This window comes from Struthio camelus, chromosome 2 (assembly GCF_040807025.1).
Source record: "Struthio camelus isolate bStrCam1 chromosome 2, bStrCam1.hap1, whole genome shotgun sequence".
Classification (NCBI taxonomy): domain Eukaryota; kingdom Metazoa; phylum Chordata; class Aves; order Struthioniformes; family Struthionidae; genus Struthio; species Struthio camelus.
In genome coordinates this window covers 577669-594823 of record NC_090943.1, presented here as the reverse complement: position 1 = coordinate 594823, position 17155 = coordinate 577669, and the positions used below count along the sequence as shown (strand labels likewise).

Here is a 17155-nt window from a genome sequence, read left to right as displayed (position 1 = left end):
CTCCAGCAGCCAGGAGGGGGGGAGGAGAAGGTACCCCTCCTAAGGGGAAAGCCAAGGGCCAAAAGCTGCCTGGGCAGAAGGGACACGGCCCCACTGTCAAGGCCTAGCGCAGTGCTCTAACCATTGGGCTGCCCTCCCTTAAGTGCAGCTGGTCGGGGACTCCGAACAAGACCAGGTCTTTCCACCTTTGCTGCAAAAGATCAGACTCCACACTCACATAAATCTCTTATGGCTTTAAATATAAACAATGACAACAAGACAACCCTGGACAACTCTTTGAGAGCTCCTGGGAGAACACTGCCTCCTGGGCATGCATGGGGCAGGGCAAGTGTGGGGGGATGAGGTAAATGGGAGAATGCCCTGGAGGGATTTCTTAGAGGTCTGAAGGTGATGAGGAGAGCAAGGCTCAGAGGTCCTGAACTTGCACTGCACCAAGGCCCTGTAAGGATGCATCAAATACCAGGGAAGGTCACTTCTGGCAGCCAGCAGGACAAGACCCCCCTCATGTCCCGCTGCAGCCCTTAGGGCCCCTTCACGTGCAGGCAAACTCCCCGGCCTTGTTCAAAAGCAGCCCCAGCTACTGCTGGAAGTCCGGCGGGTTGTCCCCTGCCCCGTAGGTCACCTTGTCCCCCTCTCCATGCGCCCGCTGGTGCAAGAGCATCTTGCTTTTGGAGCTGAAACCTAGCCGGCACTTGGAGCAGGCAAAGGACTTGAATCGCCGGTGGAGCTTCTTATGCGTGATGAGATTGGCCTTGTTGCAAAAGGTCTTGTCACACTGGGCGCAGGCGAAGGGACGCTCGCCTGTGTGCACGCGCTGGTGCACCAAGAGGTTCCCGCTGCGGCTGAAGCTACGGCCGCAGTCAGGGCACTTGTGGGAGCGCTCCTGGGTGTGACTGCGCTGGTGGATCATCAGGCTCTCCTTCCAGCTGAAGCTGCGGTCGCAGCGCCCGCAGACGAACGGCCGCTCCTCGCAGTGCGTGGCTCGGTGCTGGCTCAGGCTGGCCTCGTCCTGGAAGCGCTTCTCGCACTCGGGGCACTTGTGGAGCGCGTCCTCCGCGTGCCCCTTCCTGTGCACCTGCAGGTTGCGCTTGTGGCGGAAGCTCTCCCCGCAGAGAGGGCAGACGTGGCCACCCTCGCCCGCGTGGCCTGCCCGGTGCCGCAGGAGGTCCCCTTTCAAGCAGAAGGTCCTGCTGCACTCTGTGCAAGCGTGGCGGCTCCTGCCTCGGTGCTTCTTGTGCGTCAGGAGGTTGCAGTGGTGGCGGAAGACCTTCCCGCAGGCTGTGCACTCGTACGAGGGCACCGGGCGGAGGTGCTCACGCTGGTGCACGCTCAGGGTAGCCTCATCCTCGAAGCTCTTCCCGCAGGTGCCGCAGATGAGGAGTCCTTCACTCCCTGCCTCCAGCATGTCCAACGGCTGCTCCCTCCGGTCCCACCCTGGGAGCTCCTGGGGAGCATCTCCTGCCCAGGCCCCAGGCTTTGCCTCACACCAGCTAGGACAGAGCTTGGGGTATTTGATCGCCAGCCCCTCTGGCCCACCATCTGGAGAGGCACGTGGGACCCAGTGTCTCTGATGGTCTTCCTCAGACAGGTCCTCTGCAGTGGTCATGTCCCAGCCAGCTGTTGGGAGCAGAAGCCAACAATCACAGTGGGAAGGGGACAAGGACTCATCCCAGAGCTGGGCACCTAACACAAACCCACTGAAGACCCAACACATTTAGCACCGGCCCTCGCTCGGGTGCAGGGGAAGTTTGTGACGCTCCTGCAGCCTCCTCTCACCCACTGCAACCGCCCGGGACAAACCGGCCCAGGGGCTGAGGCGAAACAGCAGACACCCGGCACAAAAAAGAGTCAAGATTTCAGACAGGGCCTTGTGAGGGTCTGGCTGGAGCCATCTCGGTCTCATGCTACAGTTTGGTGCTAAAATTGCACCGGTTTTCCACTCTCATCTGCTGGGGCCACGCACAGAGAGGGAAACCCAACGCCACTCACCGAGAGCAGAGGTGTCGGGAATTCCTCTGCCCCGCTCTCCTTGGGGGACCTCGCCACGCGACTCCTCCCCTGGCTCCATTTTGTGGACGAGCTTGGACGTGGGGCCAACAGAGCCTGTGTGGGGAGGGAAACACTTGGGTATCCCCCGGAGCCGCCGAGAGAGCGTCCCAGTGGGCAGAGGAGGCGGTGGGGATGTGCCGGGTGGGAAGGGGGCTGCAGGACCAGCAGGGCCATCCAGGGCCCTCTGGAGCCACCGGTTCAGCCCCAGTACTGACCTGACTGTGGGGCGGCTGGGGAGAGGGGGCAGCGGGGGCCAGGGTACCTGGAGCGGGTTCATACTCCTCACACACAGGGGATGGACTCAGCAAGCCCAGGGTGGACAGCTGGCCAGGTGGAGCCCCGCTCTGCGTGGAGAGAAGGCAGGTTGGGCTCTGGCCGGTCACACCTGGCAAATACCTCCCAGAGGAGCTGCAGGGCAGCAGAGTGCCTCGGGGACGGGCCCGAGCGGGCCACGAGCACCGGCTGCTCCGAGGGGCGCCCGGCCCCGGCTGCAGCCCCGGCGGCTGAGCCCTTGCACGCGCTCCCAGCCCAGTAGCACTGCCGGCTTTGTGCCCTGACTCTAGCGAGGGGTCGTCCTTACCTAGGCAGGCCACCAGATCATAATTGTCCATCATCACCTCCTGGTACAGCTCCCGCTGCCATCCCTCCAGCTCTACCCACTCCTCGGGGGAGAAATAGACGGCCACGTCCTCAAACGCCACTGCAGCCTGGGAAAAAAAAAGGGGGTCTGACAGAAGCTGTGGATCCAGCAGCACCTTCATCACCTCCTGGGCGCCAGGGTGAGGGGTGTCCCTGTCACCCCCTTCCCCACGTGGCTGCTCTCTCCCAGCCCCGCTGCCAAGGAAGACGTGTTGCTGGAGCTTGCCGCGCTTGCCAAAACACCACTGCCTGGACGCCCTGGCAAGGAGCGGGGCATGGCTGGGGGCTGTGATTACCTGGCGCTTGAGGTGGGCAGGAGCCGGTGACCCCGGCCGCCTTGGCCAGGCGCTCCTGAGTCCTGGCCCCAGCGCTCAGGTCTGCTACGGGCTCCCCGGTCAACGGGCCCTTCCTGCTCCGCTGCCTGCCGCCCCCAGGGGCTGCACAGCCCGCTCTCCCCAGCAAAGGGAACACGTCCCTGCGCGACCCTGTCCCAGCACAGAGCCACGTGCAAGCTGTGCACGGCTCCAGGGAAGGGCCTGGTCTAAGGTGGCCCAGGGTGGGATCTCCGTGACAGCTGAGCTAAAGCTGTCAGGCTAAAAGCAAGCTGGGAGCCACTGAAACAAGAAGCAGGAAATGGGAGGAGGGAAACGGGGGAAATTTCGGCCTCAGCCACAGAGACGGGCATGGCTGGCAGTGCTTTGGGGTGGCCAAAGCAGCTGGTGGGGCCCGGAGGAGGTGAGGGCCTTCTTCGCAGACCTGCCTCCCCAGCCGCCTCCCTCCCACCCAGACCTGGGTGGTCTGGGAGACCAGGTCTGGACCTGGGAGACCCCAGAGACCGGGCATGGGCTGGCCACACTGCCATGAGCAGCCCTGGAGCTCCCGCTCGCACTCACCCGATGCATTTCCACCGCCGCCGGCCCCGCGGCTCCCGCTCGCACTCACCCGATGCATTTCCACCACCGCCGGCCCCGCGGCTCCCGCTCGCACTCACCCGATGCATTTCCACCACCGCCGGCCCCGCGGCTCCCGCTCGCACCCACCCGATGCATTTCCACCACCGCCGGCCCCGCGGCTCCCGCTCGCACTCACCCGATGCATTTCCACCACCGCCGGCCCCGCGGCTCCCGCTCGCACTCACCCGATGCATTTCCACCACCGCCGGCCCCGCGGCTCCCGCTCGCACTCACCCAATGCATTTCCACCACCGCCGGCCCCGCGGCTCCCGCTCGCACTCACCCGATGCATTTCCACCACCGCCGGCCCCGCGGCTCCCGCTCGCACTCACCCGATGCATTTCCACCACCGCCGGCCCCGCGGCTCCCGCTCGCACTCACCCGATGCATTTCCACCACCGCCGGCCCCGCGGCTCCCGCTCGCACTCACCCGATGCATTTCCACCACCGCCGGCCCCGCGGCTCCCGCTCGCACTCACCCGATGCATTTCCACCGCCGCCGGCCCCGCGGCTCCCGCTCGCACTCACCCGATGCATTTCCACCACCGCCGGCCCCGCGGCTCCCGCTCGTACTCACCCGATGCATTTCCACCGCCACCCGCCCCGGGGCTCCCGCTCGCACTCACCCGATGCATTTCCACCACCGCCGGCCCCGCGGCTCCCGCTCGTACTCACCCGATGCATTTCCACCGCCGCCGGTCCTGGGGCTCCCGCTCGCACTCACCCGATGCATTTCCACCGCCACCCGCCCCGGGGCTCCCGCTCGCACTCACCCGCTGCATTTCCAGCGCCGGCGGCCACGGGCCGGGGGCGCCGGTGCCGGTCGGGGTCGGGCTGCGGGCGCAGGGCGGCGGGGCCCGCGCCGCCTCCCCCGGGCGCCGCGGGCCCGGCACGGAGCGCGCCCGCCGCTCCGCTCCGCTCCGCGATGGCGCCGGCGGAGCCTCGGCCGGGGCGGCGCCGGAAGGACACGGCGGGGGCGGGCTGCGCCGGGCGCCGGGCGGCGGGCGGCGGGCGGCGGGCAGCGGGCACCGGGCGCGGGGAGCTCCGGGAACGGGGAGCATGAGGAACCGGCACCGGGAATGGGAAGCACCGGGCGCGGCGACCATCGGGAGCCGACACCGGGAGCTGGAACAGGGATCTAGCACCGGCAAGGCAACCGAGAGCACCGGGCAACGGGGAGCACCGGGAGCCGGTATCGGGCGTGGGGAGCACCGGGCACGGGGAGCACCGGGATCGGGGAGCACCAGGATCGGGGAGCACTGGGAGCAAGGAGAACCGGCCCCGGGAGCACCGGGCACGGGGAGCACCGGGATCGGGGAGCATCGGGATCGGGGAGCACCGGGAACAGGGAGCACCGGGATCGGGGAGCACCGGGATCGGGGAGCACCAGGATCGGGGAGCACCGGGAGCGGGAAGCACCGGGATCGGGGAGCACCAGGATCGGGGAGCACCAGGATCGGGGAGCACTGGGAGCAGGGAGCACCGGGATCGGGGAGCACTGGGATCGGGGAGCACCAGGATCAGGGAGCACTGGGAGCGGGAGCACCGGGAACAGGGAGCACCGGGATCGGGGAGCACCAGGATCGGGGAGCACTGGGAGTGGGAGCACTGGGAACAGGGAGCACCGGGATTGGGGAGCACTGGGATCAGGGAGCACCAGGATCGGGGAGCACCAGGATCGGGGAGCACCGGGAACAGGGAGCACCGGGATCGGGGAGCACCAGGATCGGGGAGCACCGGGAGTGGGAAGCACCAGGATCGGGGAGCACCAGGATCGGGGAGCACTGGGAGTGGGAGCACCGGGAACAGGGAGCACCGGGATCGGGGAGCACCAGGATCAGGGAGCACCGGGAGCGGGAAGCACCGGGATCGGGGAGCACCAGGATCGGGGAGCACCAGGATCGGGGAGCACCGGGAGTGGGAAGCACCAGGATCGGGGAGCACCAGGATCGGGGAGCACTGGGAGTGGGAGCACCGGGAACAGGGAGCACCGGGATCGGGGAGCACCAGGATCGGGAAGCACTGGGAGCGGGAAGCACCAGGAGCGGGACTCTGGCCACCACCCTCGGGCCTGCTTGTCCCTCTGGGCCAGGCCGCCCCCAGCCCCAGCCCCAGCCCCGGTCCTGGTCCCGGCCCCGGCCCCTGGCTGTGCAATGCGCTGTCCCGCTGAGCTCGCCATCCGGCTCCGGCCGCCTCCCTGCAGCACGCTGGGCCAGGGCCCCGGGCCCCGGGCCAGGGGACAAGGCATGGGCGGAGGGGAGAGGGACAACGCTGGGCCTGGCTGCAGCTCCTCTTACTCCTCCTTTCCCTCCTCACGAAGGAGGTGTTAAAGCAGCCCGGTCTGAGGACACGGCCACAAACCTGTCCACAGGCCCCCCGGGAGCCCCTCCGCAGCTCCCGGAGAGCTGCAGCAGAGGAGACACAGCTTGGGTGTGACAGCACAGGGGCTGCTGCCAGGCTGGGGGGCAGGTGCTGTCCTTCTCTCCTACCTGCCGTGCCAGCTCCGTCTGTCCGCCTGCCCCCTGCCCAGAAGCACCAGCCTTCCCTGCGCCACCTGCGTAGCCGTGACATCCATGCAGGCTTCATCTGAGGCTGGTAGCAGCATGACTGGGGAGCCCCGGGCTCGAGCTCTTCCCTGAGCGGAGGGTGGCACACGTCCAGCAAGTCCTGCTCTGGCACCAGGTGGCACATCTCAGCCAGGGTACATGTTGCTGAGATCTGCAAGGTTGGTGAGTGTGCACTGGGCAGTAGTACTTTGGGACCCGAGTTACAAGAGCACGTTAAGCAGTGAGTCAATATTCCCTCGGGTTCAGGAGCCAGTGCAGACCCAAGCTGGACAGCACCTCCTGACTGTTTGGAGGGGAAGAGGGAACAGCCCAGGAAGCAGGGACTCCCAAACCAGGCCACATTCCCCTCTACTGCTGCAGCTCTGGGGAGGGATTGGTGCCTGCAAGGCATTTTTCTGGCAGAAGCTGGCTGTCTTTCCCCTGCAACGGTCTCATTTGTATTTCGTCTGGACCCACGGGGGCTTGTGGGCATGGTTGCGGGATATCAGCATTTCGTGGATCCGGATGAGCGCCCTGAAGGTCTCCCCAGGAGAGAAGAGGGGTGCTGTACCTGTGCACAACTGGTGTTGCAGCAGGTCCCTGCGGCGGGGGAAGCTCTGCCCACGCTCCCAGCATGTGGCTGTTCCACCACGTGGCTGTGGCTCTTGAATTGCGCTGTGAGGTTGGTTCTTCCAGATGAAGTGCTCCTGGACATACGTGTCCCAGAGGTGGGTGAGGTTCTCATTGCGTGCGAAGCTCTTCCCGCTCTGGGCACAGGGAAAGGGCCCCTTCCCTATGTGGATGCACTGGTGTCACAGGAACATCTGCCAAGTGCTAGCGCGTGTGTGCCTTCTCCTCTGCCTTCAGCTGCTGGTGCCGTGCTGGGCTGCCCGTGCTGCCGAAGGCCTGAACGCACTCCTTGCAGGAGAAGACGGCAGTGGCTGGTGGAACCGCCAGTGCTTGGTCAGCTCCAGTCGGCTGCTAAAGACCTTCCCGCACAACTGGCAGCAAGAGAGCTTCCTCCAGCCAGCTTGGGTGGATCTTCCACCATCTCCCGCTGCCCATGCTGAGGCTGCAACTCGTCCCTCTCCAGCTAGACTTGTGGTCAGCCCTGCCCTCACAGCTCCCCTCTGGCCACCCTTGAGAGTCTGTAGCTGGGGCAACAGCAAATGGTTTCTTGACTCCTTTCCCCACAGGGCTCCCCAGGTGCCTTGGCCCTTTGCACCAGCTCGGACCCACACTGGCTTCTGCCCCAGCCAGACCCTGGCATGTTCCCTTGGGGGTCTTGTGCCACTGGTATCACACCAGGCTCCTGCCCCATGGGTGCTTCCTGCTGGGCTTCGCAGGCAGTCCTGGCATGGTGATCTTCTGGAAAAGGGGAGACATAGGTTATATCATGTGCCAGGGCCCTGGTGGGGGGGTTGGAAAGCACACCCTGAATCTAGAGGAAACCTATGTGGAAACTTCTCCTTGCACAGAAAGATGTTTGGGCCTCTGCTCCACTGCTCTCCTCGATGGAGAGCCTCGGGAGGGAGCCTCTTCCCAACACTCACTAGAGAAAACCCAGCATGCAGCTGGTTCCTCCCTCCAGCCTCCTCTCAGCCCAGGGATCGTCTCCACCTCCCAGCAGTCTCCAGTGAGCTGGTCCCAACTCGCACCCGCTGTCCCTAGGACACAAACATGTGCCTGCCCACCCCAGACTGCTGCTCTGCCTCCCCCACCGGCACCCGAGGAGCCCGTTGCCCATCCTGTGCAATACCCTTCCCACACAAGCCCAGCTCTGGCTCAGTGCTCCCAACCCCTGGAGCACACTGAGGGACACAGTGGGGCACCAGTGATGCACCGAGAGCAGCAGGGAGACTGCTGCCTGGAGGACAAGCCCACGTCACTGCTCACACAGGTCTCCCAGGAACACTCCTCTGGCCAGATGTGCCCATGCCATGCTGCCTTTGCAAAGCGCTCATTTCTCTACTGGTACCATTGTGGTCAGACCTAAGCCTGCTTTGGCCAGTCTCCAGCTGAGCAGAAGCTGCATTAGCATGTCTCCAAGCCAAAGGCTCTGCAGAGGGGATGGACGTATGGCTGCAGGCTTGGCACCATACCCATGCCATTGCAGGCCTTTCAGGCAGCCCCAGGTAACGCCTGAGCGAGCTGACTGCTGCCTGGAACATGCTACAGAGATGTTTGCTACCCTGACAAGATTTGACTCCCTTTACAGTCTCTCCAGCTGCATCCTCATGGGCTTAGCCCACCCAAACAGGCAAGCTGGAGCTGCACCCGCTGCGACCAAGCAACAGGCCAGCCCTGTGGACTCATCTCCATCCTTCAAATCTGCAAGCAGCACTAGGATGAGACTCCTTCCGGTAGCTCTGTGCTTCATCTCTACAGTCCCCCAACTATGGAGGAGTCCTCCCAATCTAGCCTGCCCAGAAGCAGCAGCTCCTAGGGCTGGCAGAAAGCTAAACAAGATATATTGGCACCCTGGGGGGCAGTGTTAGCTGGCAGCAGTGGTCACATACACTGATAGGCACCAGCCCTCCAGGTTGCAACCCACAACAGTTCCCCAGAGCCAAGGTGAAAGGATCCAAGCATCTCCCATCACCCTGCAACTCTGCCAGGTGCTAGCCAAGGGCCAGTGCCTGCGGAGCTGGGAACGGGGGGGCTGCCCTGGGTGCACAGAAACAGGCTCTCCTGTCTAGAGGCAGCAGGCAGGGGCAGCACTTGCACTCAGGCCAGAGAAACACTGACGACCTATGGCACTGATTGGTCCCGGAGCGAGTGGGACCATCTCCCATACCTGGCGATGGAGGTCTGCCAGCTCTGGCGCCTGCAAACCAGCCTCCCTGGGTGATGCCGTAGCCAGACACGTCACCAGCCGGCATGCGGGCTGCGCTGATGACGTGCACCAGCCTGTCTGCAGGAAAGACCAGAGCAGATGGTGGCCTGGGCCCCCGGGGGCTCGCTCTGCCAGCAGAGTCCTGCACCGTCACTCACCGTACATGCCAGCAGCACCGCCCGCTGCACTGCTCGCCCTGTGCCCGCGGGGAAACAACCCTCCCCCTGCCTGGGAGCAGCTCCTCCAGGCGCTTTGGCCCCAGGCTGGAGTCTGCGGGGCGTCCGCAGCCTGCCCAGCTCTGCAGATGGAGGCGGCAGGTCGCACTGCGAGGAGGATCAAGGAGCGATTGGAGCGGAGGCAGCAGGGAGGCACAGGGAGGGCCCCATGGCCACGTCCTGGCCAGCGCCCCGGCTAGCGCGGCACGGACTGCTGCTAGCCACGTCCTGGCCAGCGCTTGGTCTGGATGGCCCCAATGCCCCAGGCAGCAGGGCTGGCGGTGACCGGAGCCGGGCGCTCCTCCTGCCAACAGGGTCCTGCCCCTGCCATGATCTGCGTGCCCAAATCCCGACAGAAATTCAGGGCTTTACGGGCACTCCAGCAGCCTCCCAAAAGGTGCAGCCTGTGCAGCAGATGCTGTGCGCGGCCCGCGCCCGACCCCGCGGATGGGAGCTTGGGGACCGCAGGCGGCCGCTCGGCTGAGCCGCCAGGAGCCTTGGCCCTGCTGCAGCCCCGAAGGATGCTGAACACCAGGCGCTGGGAACAGGCAGCTGGGACAGGCCAGGAGCAGGGCAGAGCAAAACCGGCAGCAGCAGGTTCACCGGCCGCCCCAAGGCCTGCAGCTTGCTGCAGGGCAGACTGGGGCGGTTTGCTTTATTCTGTTATGGTACAGGTCTGTGTCTCTGTACTACACACGCACACGCGTCCGGTCAGAGGCAAACACGCCTGCCCCCGAGATCACGCTGCAAAACCAGGGAGGCAGGAAACCGCAGGGGACCCCAGCAGGACCTGCAGCGAGGAGCTACTCTAGGTCCGCACGGCCTACCGGAGGATGTCGGGACTGCAAGAGGGTACACGGAGCAAACAACCACAGGAGCAGGACAAACACAACAGACCCTGTTTTACAGGAAAGCCCTTGAACTGCCAGGTCCCCGCGGATGTCCCGAGGTGCAAGGTGCGGACTCCTGGCCTGAATGCCAAAAGGGCCAACAGCAGTGGTCTCTCCAGCTCCACTAACTGGGACGACGGGCTTTGCACGGTCAGCCCCGCAGCCGCGGGTGCCGGGGACACCCTGCCGGCGAGGCACCCGGGGACCCGCAGCCGCCGCACAGACCCAGCCGCCAAGCGCGCGGCAGGAGATGCGGCAGGGCGGCGGGGAGCTGGGCTGAGAGCAGACAGAGGCCCAAAGCTGGCCCGTGCGAGGGCGTCCCCTGCAACGCTGCGCCCCTCCTACCATCCCAGCTGGGGACGGAGACAACCAGGACCAGACCCACTCGTCTTCCCGCTCCGCGCCTGCCCCGCAGGGCCCCGGGGCTTCGGGGAATCTCTTCGTGTCCGCTGCTGGAGCTCCAGCGCCAGGAGCACGTTTGCACCAAGGGCAGGCCGGGCGGCCGGGAGCAGCTCTGGCGGCGCGTGGGCGACTCGTCCGAGCCCAGCTCGCCTGCTCTGGCCAGGGGTTGCGCTGCAGAGGGGCGAGCGGCCCCCATGCGCTGCTTCTGCTGCCACCAAGGTCTCTTGCCTCGCCCGCAGAGCAGAGCCACGACGGCGTCCCGCCAGCTCCGGCACCGCCAGCCAGGTGCTGCCGGTTGCGTTGCTCAGCGCTGCCCACAGATCCAGGTGCCCGCTGGAGGCAGAGCGGGGCGCGGGGGCACCCTCGGACAGGGCTGCGAAGGTGAAAGCAAGCCCAGGAAGGCAGCGCATGGGACATGACCCATGACCATCAGGGCCACCTCGGCTGTTTAAAACCTGGAGCCGCTGCTGATCTCCTTGCAGGCCAAGGGAGAGCCGTTAACTCTGCTCTGCCCCACAAATCGCCGGCAACAGCAGCTCCCAAGCTTCTCAAATGGCAACCTCGGGTCTACTTCCAGGTAAGCAAGCTGAACCCAGCTGCAGCCTTTGCTGCCGGGGCTACGAGCCCAGCCCTGGGCACTGAGACTCCCCTGGGGCTGGCAGCATGGGCCTGGGAGCCACGGCCTCCCTGGGACACAGCTCCAGGGAGAGCATCCCTTGCAAAGGGTCTGCGCCCAGGACGGACCCTCGCTGCAGCACAGCACGGGCCCCTCCAAGCTTTCTTTCCTCTTGCTCCCTGCAGACCTACGACTTCCCTGTGTCTCTGCTCCCCTCCCCTTCTCTGCGGTTGCTCACAGCCATCCCTGCAGTCTAACCTACAGCATACTAACAACACCCGACCCCTAAGGATTCCCCATCTGCTCCAGGGCCCTCAGCAGCCCCACAGACCCCCGCACGCGTCCTGCTCCTGCCTGGTGACCGCCCACCCCTCCGCCAGGCAGCGCGAGGGGGACGGGGACGGAGCAAGGTGCTGATGAGAGGGAGGTGCCGCAGGATCAGTCCCTGCAGCCCTCTGCCCTTCCTGCTCTACGCAAGGCCACCCAGGCCCTGGCACACGCTGACCTCGAGCCTACGGCACCGTGCTGGGCACGTAGCCGCAGCAGGCTGGGAGCTTGCCCTGGCTGGCCTCAGCCAGGATGGCCATTTGCACGGCGCTCTCCGTCTCCAGCAGCCTCTCCCAGTGATAGACCAAGCCGTGGAGCTGGCACCACCTCATGGCGGCGGACAGCCCCGCCAGGGCCTCGGACGCCGTCACGTGGCTCCCGGGGTCCGGCTCACCGTCCTCCTCCTCTCCGTCGGCAGCCGCAGCCTGCTGGCTCTGCTGCGCCAGCCAGCTCTCCTCGCCGGTCATCTCGCCCACGGCCGGCTCCTCCGCGTCCATGCTGACGAACTCCAGGAAGTCCTGCTCGCTCATGAAGGGCGGCCGGGGCACGTCCGCCAGCGGGGCCGGGTCGGCCTCCCCCCTCTCGAAGGGCACCAGGTGGAAACCAGCTTTCTGGAAGCAGCTCTGCACTGTTGCCGGCTGGACCAAGCTCCAGGCCTGGTGCAAGATGTAGATGGCGTCCAGCAGCGTCACGCGCCCGGCGATCTCGGCCGCCCGCCCTGCCTGGCCCAGCTCCGGGTTCTGGAGCGCCTTGGCCAGCACCAGCGCCCGGTAGTGACCCTTCAGGTTGCAGATCACACCCATGTCCATGGGCTGGGTGATGCTGGTGGTGTTGGGGGGGAAGTAAACCAGCTTGATGTTGCGCAGCTTGGCCTTCAGCTCGCAAGGGTGCGCGCTGCTGTGGCCCACAAAGAGCACGATCCTGCGGCGGTCGCGGCGAAGCTCCTGGTCCCACTGCAGAACCCACTCCTGGAAGATGTGCGCCGTCACCCAAGCGTTGGCCGAGTTGGCGTAGGCTACCGGCAGTGCACGCAGGTCCTTGGGCAGGCATCGAGGCCGCCGGCTCTTGCCCACCACCAGCAAGCGCCGCTTCTCGGTGCCAGTGTGGTTGGTGCAGCACAGGATGGAGATCCGGTCCTTGGCCTTCCTGCCGCCCAGCAGCTGGAGGTCCCGGGATGTGTGTGCCCGGTCCGGGTAGCTGCGGTATAGCAGCCCCGTCTCGTCCGCGTTGAAGATGTTCTCGGCGCTGTAGCTGGCTAGCAGGGAAGGCAGCACCTCGCTCACCCAGCTCTGGGCACTGCTGATGTCCGCATCCTGCTTCTCGCTGTGCTGCCGCTTGAAGACAATGTTGTGGCGGGTCTTCCACCTGCAAAGCCAGCCATCGGTGGCCTCGAACTCTCGGCCGGAGTTTGAGGCCAGCTCCTGCGCCTTGGCCTTCAGGATGGGCCCCGAGAGGCGCTCGCCCCTGGCCAGCGCCTGCTGGAACCAGGCGAAGAGCGCGTCTTCCACCTCGCCGCCTTTGCCCTCACGCTTGCGCTTGCGCAGCGGGTTGGCGTTGGTGCGCCAGTCGGCCAGGATCTGCTCCCGGCTCCGGCCGATCCGGCCCGCCTGGCTCTTGGAGATGCCAAAGAGCTTGGCCACGCTGGAGAGGGAGGCTGACGGTGACTCCAGGGCCTGCAGCAGCTTGACCCTGTCGGCCAGGGAGAGCTCCTTCCTCTTGGAAACCACGGTGGCCGTGCAGCAGGAGATCTGCTGCTTGGAGGAGTCCGCTGCAAGACAGATTCCTTGTTAGGCTCCGGGGCTACGCACAGTGTCTTGCCCGAGGCTGGTCCTCAGCCCAGGAGGGCTCCTCGCTGGCAGCCCTCACCCCCTGTCCCCAGAGCCTTTCCTCTCCCCTCCCAGCTCCTGCCCACAGTGCCTCCTGGCACGACCTCAGCAAAGTGCTCACAGCCCTCCTGGGAGGTGCTGAATAGCACTGACCCCCTCTGCAAATGGGGAAACTGAGTCACGGTGCTGCTCAACCACAGAGCTGGGAGAAAAAACAGAGATGCAGACTCAGCTCCCTGCACTGCAACCACAGACCTCCAGCCTCTTCCAGCACCACGTGGAGACCCTGGAGGGCCGGTCTCCCTGCCAGCCCCCCGGCAAGGCACGGCTCCCCCTGCACGTGTGGCACCCAAGGGCCTGGGGCTGGCAGCCCCCTCACACAGACAGCTCTGCCAGGAGCAGGTTCATGTTCAAGAAGGAATCAGTGCTGTAAAGCACCTTAGCAGCTCTCATTGGGCAGGATTTAGCCTCCTGTGCTGCAACATGTGTGCAAAGGAGGGAAAAGAACAGGCTGCAGGAGGTAGGAGATGCTGCTGGTGGGATCAGGGAGAAGCAGCACGTGGCCCTTGTGCAAGGACAGCCTGGGAGCACCGGGCCTGCAGCGCCGGACAGCGGTGCAAAAAAGGCTGCAAAGGAGACGGGGCGAGGGGAAACAGAGGGACCCTCCGAGAACAGAGATGCTTTTCCTCCGCGAGCATCGGCGCATGCCCCCAGCTGCACCTCTGCTTTCAGGTACAGCCGGGGCGCTGCTCAGCCCAGGCATGCGCCGCGCAGACGCCAGGGTGTCCACACCAGCACCTCCCACCCAGCAGCCTGGCAGGGCCCGGAGCGCGTCCCCCTTCCAGAAGTTTGGCTGGCGAAGGCAGAGAGCTCAGTGGCTGAGTCCAAGGTCAGCTCCTCGGCTGATAAGCACTGTTGTGAAGAAAGCTAGAAAAACTGGAAGGCCTGCCTCTGCTTTCCCTGGGGGCTGCTTTTATGCCAAGGCTTTACCGCTGGCCCCCGCCTGTGCTGCATCCCAGCTCTGCCCAGACCTGGACCCGCCGCCGGCTGGGCTCCCTGGCCTGGCCTCGGACCTGCCTCATCACTGCGGGTCGGCTGGGTGACTGTGTCAGTGTCTCTGACCCTGATCCGGACCCGGCCGTGCCGCTCTGCATCCCAGCTCCGTGCTGGTCCAGGCTCCGCACCGGCCTTGTCACCGCGCTCCGCTCCCGGCTCACCTTCCGGCGCGGAGCAGCCGGCCCTCGCTGCTCCCGCGCACAGCGCACGGGCAGCTTGCAAACCCCTGCAAAACCCGGTCCGAGAGCTGGACAGAGGCAACTCACCCCTGCTCCACAGCGAGGAGCGCGGGCACCGAGACAGGCCACCAGGACGGGGAGGAGCGCGCAGCCGGGGCCAGCTCCGACCTGGCGACCGGGCTGGCCCATCGGGGGCTGCAGGCCTGCGCGTCACCCACCTGTGTCGGGGGCCTTCCAGCTCTCTGCCACGCACTCGTCCGAAGGATCCCCGGGATGCAGATCTTCCCCTTGCTCCAGCTTCAGGACAACCTCTGGCTTGGGGCCCGCCGAGCCTGCTCCGGGGGGAGAAGCAGAGCCGCGTCTCCGCTGTGCCCCCGGGGCTGCGACGGCTCCATGGGCCGCAGGGCACCAGCGCCCCGCACGTTGGAGGGCTCCGGCGCCGCAGGAGACCTGGCCGCCGCGACTTGCTCTGGGCCGTTCAGCCCTAAGCCCCCCGGGTCCCCACGGGCGAGGGGGGGGCCGTCTCCACCCCGCCCCCCCCGATGCAGCACCCCGACGTCCTCCCCGTCCCCGCGTGGGCTGCGCCATCGCTAGCACAAGCCCTTCTCCCGCCAGCCCCCCGCTCCTGGGGGGCTGTGGGGGGCAGAAGGAAAGCCGTGGGCCAGCCTGGCTGCGCGGGGAGCAGACACAGCCCCTGCAGACGCCCCTCAGCCGTGTTCCTTAGCACACCTCGTCTTCCCTGCCACCCCCTGGCACCCCCTTTCCCCCTCCCCACTGGCCTCTGGCTCCTTCTCACAGTCCTGGCTTGGTTCTTCCCCAGCTCCAGGAAGGGCTGTTTAACAGCAGTGCAGACATGCCCCAAACAGGGCCCGAAGCGAGGAGGAAACCTGGGGTTGCTGGATAGGGGGCCCTGCCCGGGGTAGGACAAGCAAGACTTACCCAGAGATGTGATCAGTTGGTAGTTCTGCATCATCATGTCCCTGTAAAGCTTCTTCTGCCACTCTGCCAGCCTCCTCCACTCCTCCGCGGAGAAGTAGACGGCCACATCCTCAAAGGTCACCGGCTCCTGGAAAACAGGCTGCTCCAGCTCAGCCTCTGCTGTCTCGGAGACCCCAGAGCCGGGGGCCTCGGGGGAGCAGCCAGGGCCTCGGGGCATCGGTGTGTCGGTCTGCGCCAGGGCTCAGCGCTTCCCCCCGCTCCCGCTAGGTCCCCGGGGAGCCCCCGGGAGCGCGGAGGCCGCAGGGTTGAGGGCCCCGGAGGCCGGGGCAGCAGCGCCGGGAAGGGGAGCCGGGACCGGCTGTCCCCGGGAGCCGGGGCAGGAGGCCGGGGACAAAGGGAGCCGCGTCCCGGGAGCCGCCTCCCGCCGGGGCGGCCCAGACAAAGCGCTGCGACAGCGTCCGGCTCCCGGCACCGGCCCCGCTCCTGCTACCGGCCCCGCTCCCGCTCCTGCTACCGGCCCTGCTCCCGGTACCGCCCCCGGCACCGGCCCCGCTCCTGCTACCGGCCCCGCTCTCGGCACCGCCCCCGCTCCTGGTACGGACCCCGTTGCTGGCACCAGCCCCGCTCCTGCTACCGGCCCCGCTCCCGGCACCGGCACCGACACTGCTCTCAGCACCGACACTGCTCTCGGCACCAGCCCCGCTCCTGCTACCGGCCCCGCTCCTGGTACGGACCCCGTTGCTGGCACCGGCCCCGCTCCCGGCCCCGCGCCCCCCCGGCTGCACGGCCCGGCCCTACCCGCGGCCCGGTGCCCGCAGCCATCCTCCGCCGCCGGGCAGCGCCTCGGCCCGGCCCGGTCCGGTCCGGTCCGGCCGCCCGGCGCGCGGCCCTGCTGCCGCTGCTGCCGCTGCTGCCGGTGCCGCCGGTGCTGCTGCCGGTGCCGCCGGTGCCGGCGCGCGAGGCGGGGGCGGGCGGGAGGAGGCGCCGCCCGGGCCGGGCCGGGGAGGCGGCGGCGGCGGGGGGGCCCTGGCGGCGGCGGGGGGGGCCTGGCGGCGCGCTCCCTGCCCGCGGCAGCGGGGCTGCTGGGGCCGCGGGGGGGCAGCGGTTTTCGGGGGACAGCGGGTGCTCGGGATGCTGGGGGGCCCGGGGGGCGCTGGGCGTCCCGGGGCTGTTGGGGGCCCCGGGGTGCCGGGGGGCGGCGGTGCGTGAGCTCCCGGGGCGATCGGGACAGCGGCGGTGCCAGGGTTTCACGGGGGCTCCCGGGGGGCCGGGGCTAGCGGGGTGCCGGGGGGGCCAATGGCTGAAGGCAGCAGCGGGGCCGGGGTGCCCGCGTCCCGGGATGCTGGCGGCGCCCAGCCCTGCTGGGAGCTGCAGTGACCCCCCCCCCCCGCCGGCCTGGCACTGCCACTTGTCCCATAAGCAAGCGGGAAGGGCTGCAGAGTTGAGGGGGGGGCAGGACCCCTGCTCTGCCAGCCCCTGCCAGCCCTGCAGCCCGGCAGCACCATACACAGCTGAGCCCCGGCCCCCAAAAGCTGCGGCCGCCCCTCTGCGCCTGGCGCTGAGTGGGACTCTGCACGGTGCCCGCGGACGGGCACCCCCTGGCCTGCCCCCCTGTGGTGTCTGGTCCCCTGAGCTGGCCAGAGCCGCCCCCCTCTGCTGCTAACCCGTCCCCAGGCCTGTCC

The 17155-nt window shown here is 67.1% G+C and overlaps 1 protein-coding gene across 1 annotated transcript; it reads right to left on the bottom strand.

The window, feature by feature from the left end:
• Nucleotides 1-218: 218 nt before the first annotated feature.
• Nucleotides 219-15979, bottom strand: LOC104141624 (uncharacterized). Its single transcript, XM_068933857.1, has 8 exons — nt 15474-15979; nt 14753-14866; nt 11868-13241; nt 7309-7555; nt 4415-4779; nt 2630-3046; nt 1990-2103; nt 219-1617 (listed from the first exon to the last, which is right to left on the bottom strand). The coding sequence occupies exons 1-8, from the start codon at nt 15688-15690 to the stop codon at nt 578-580; spliced, it is 3888 nt and encodes a 1295-aa protein (XP_068789958.1). The 5' UTR covers nt 15691-15979; the 3' UTR covers nt 219-577.
• Between the last annotated feature and the right edge of the window lie 1176 nt (nt 15980-17155).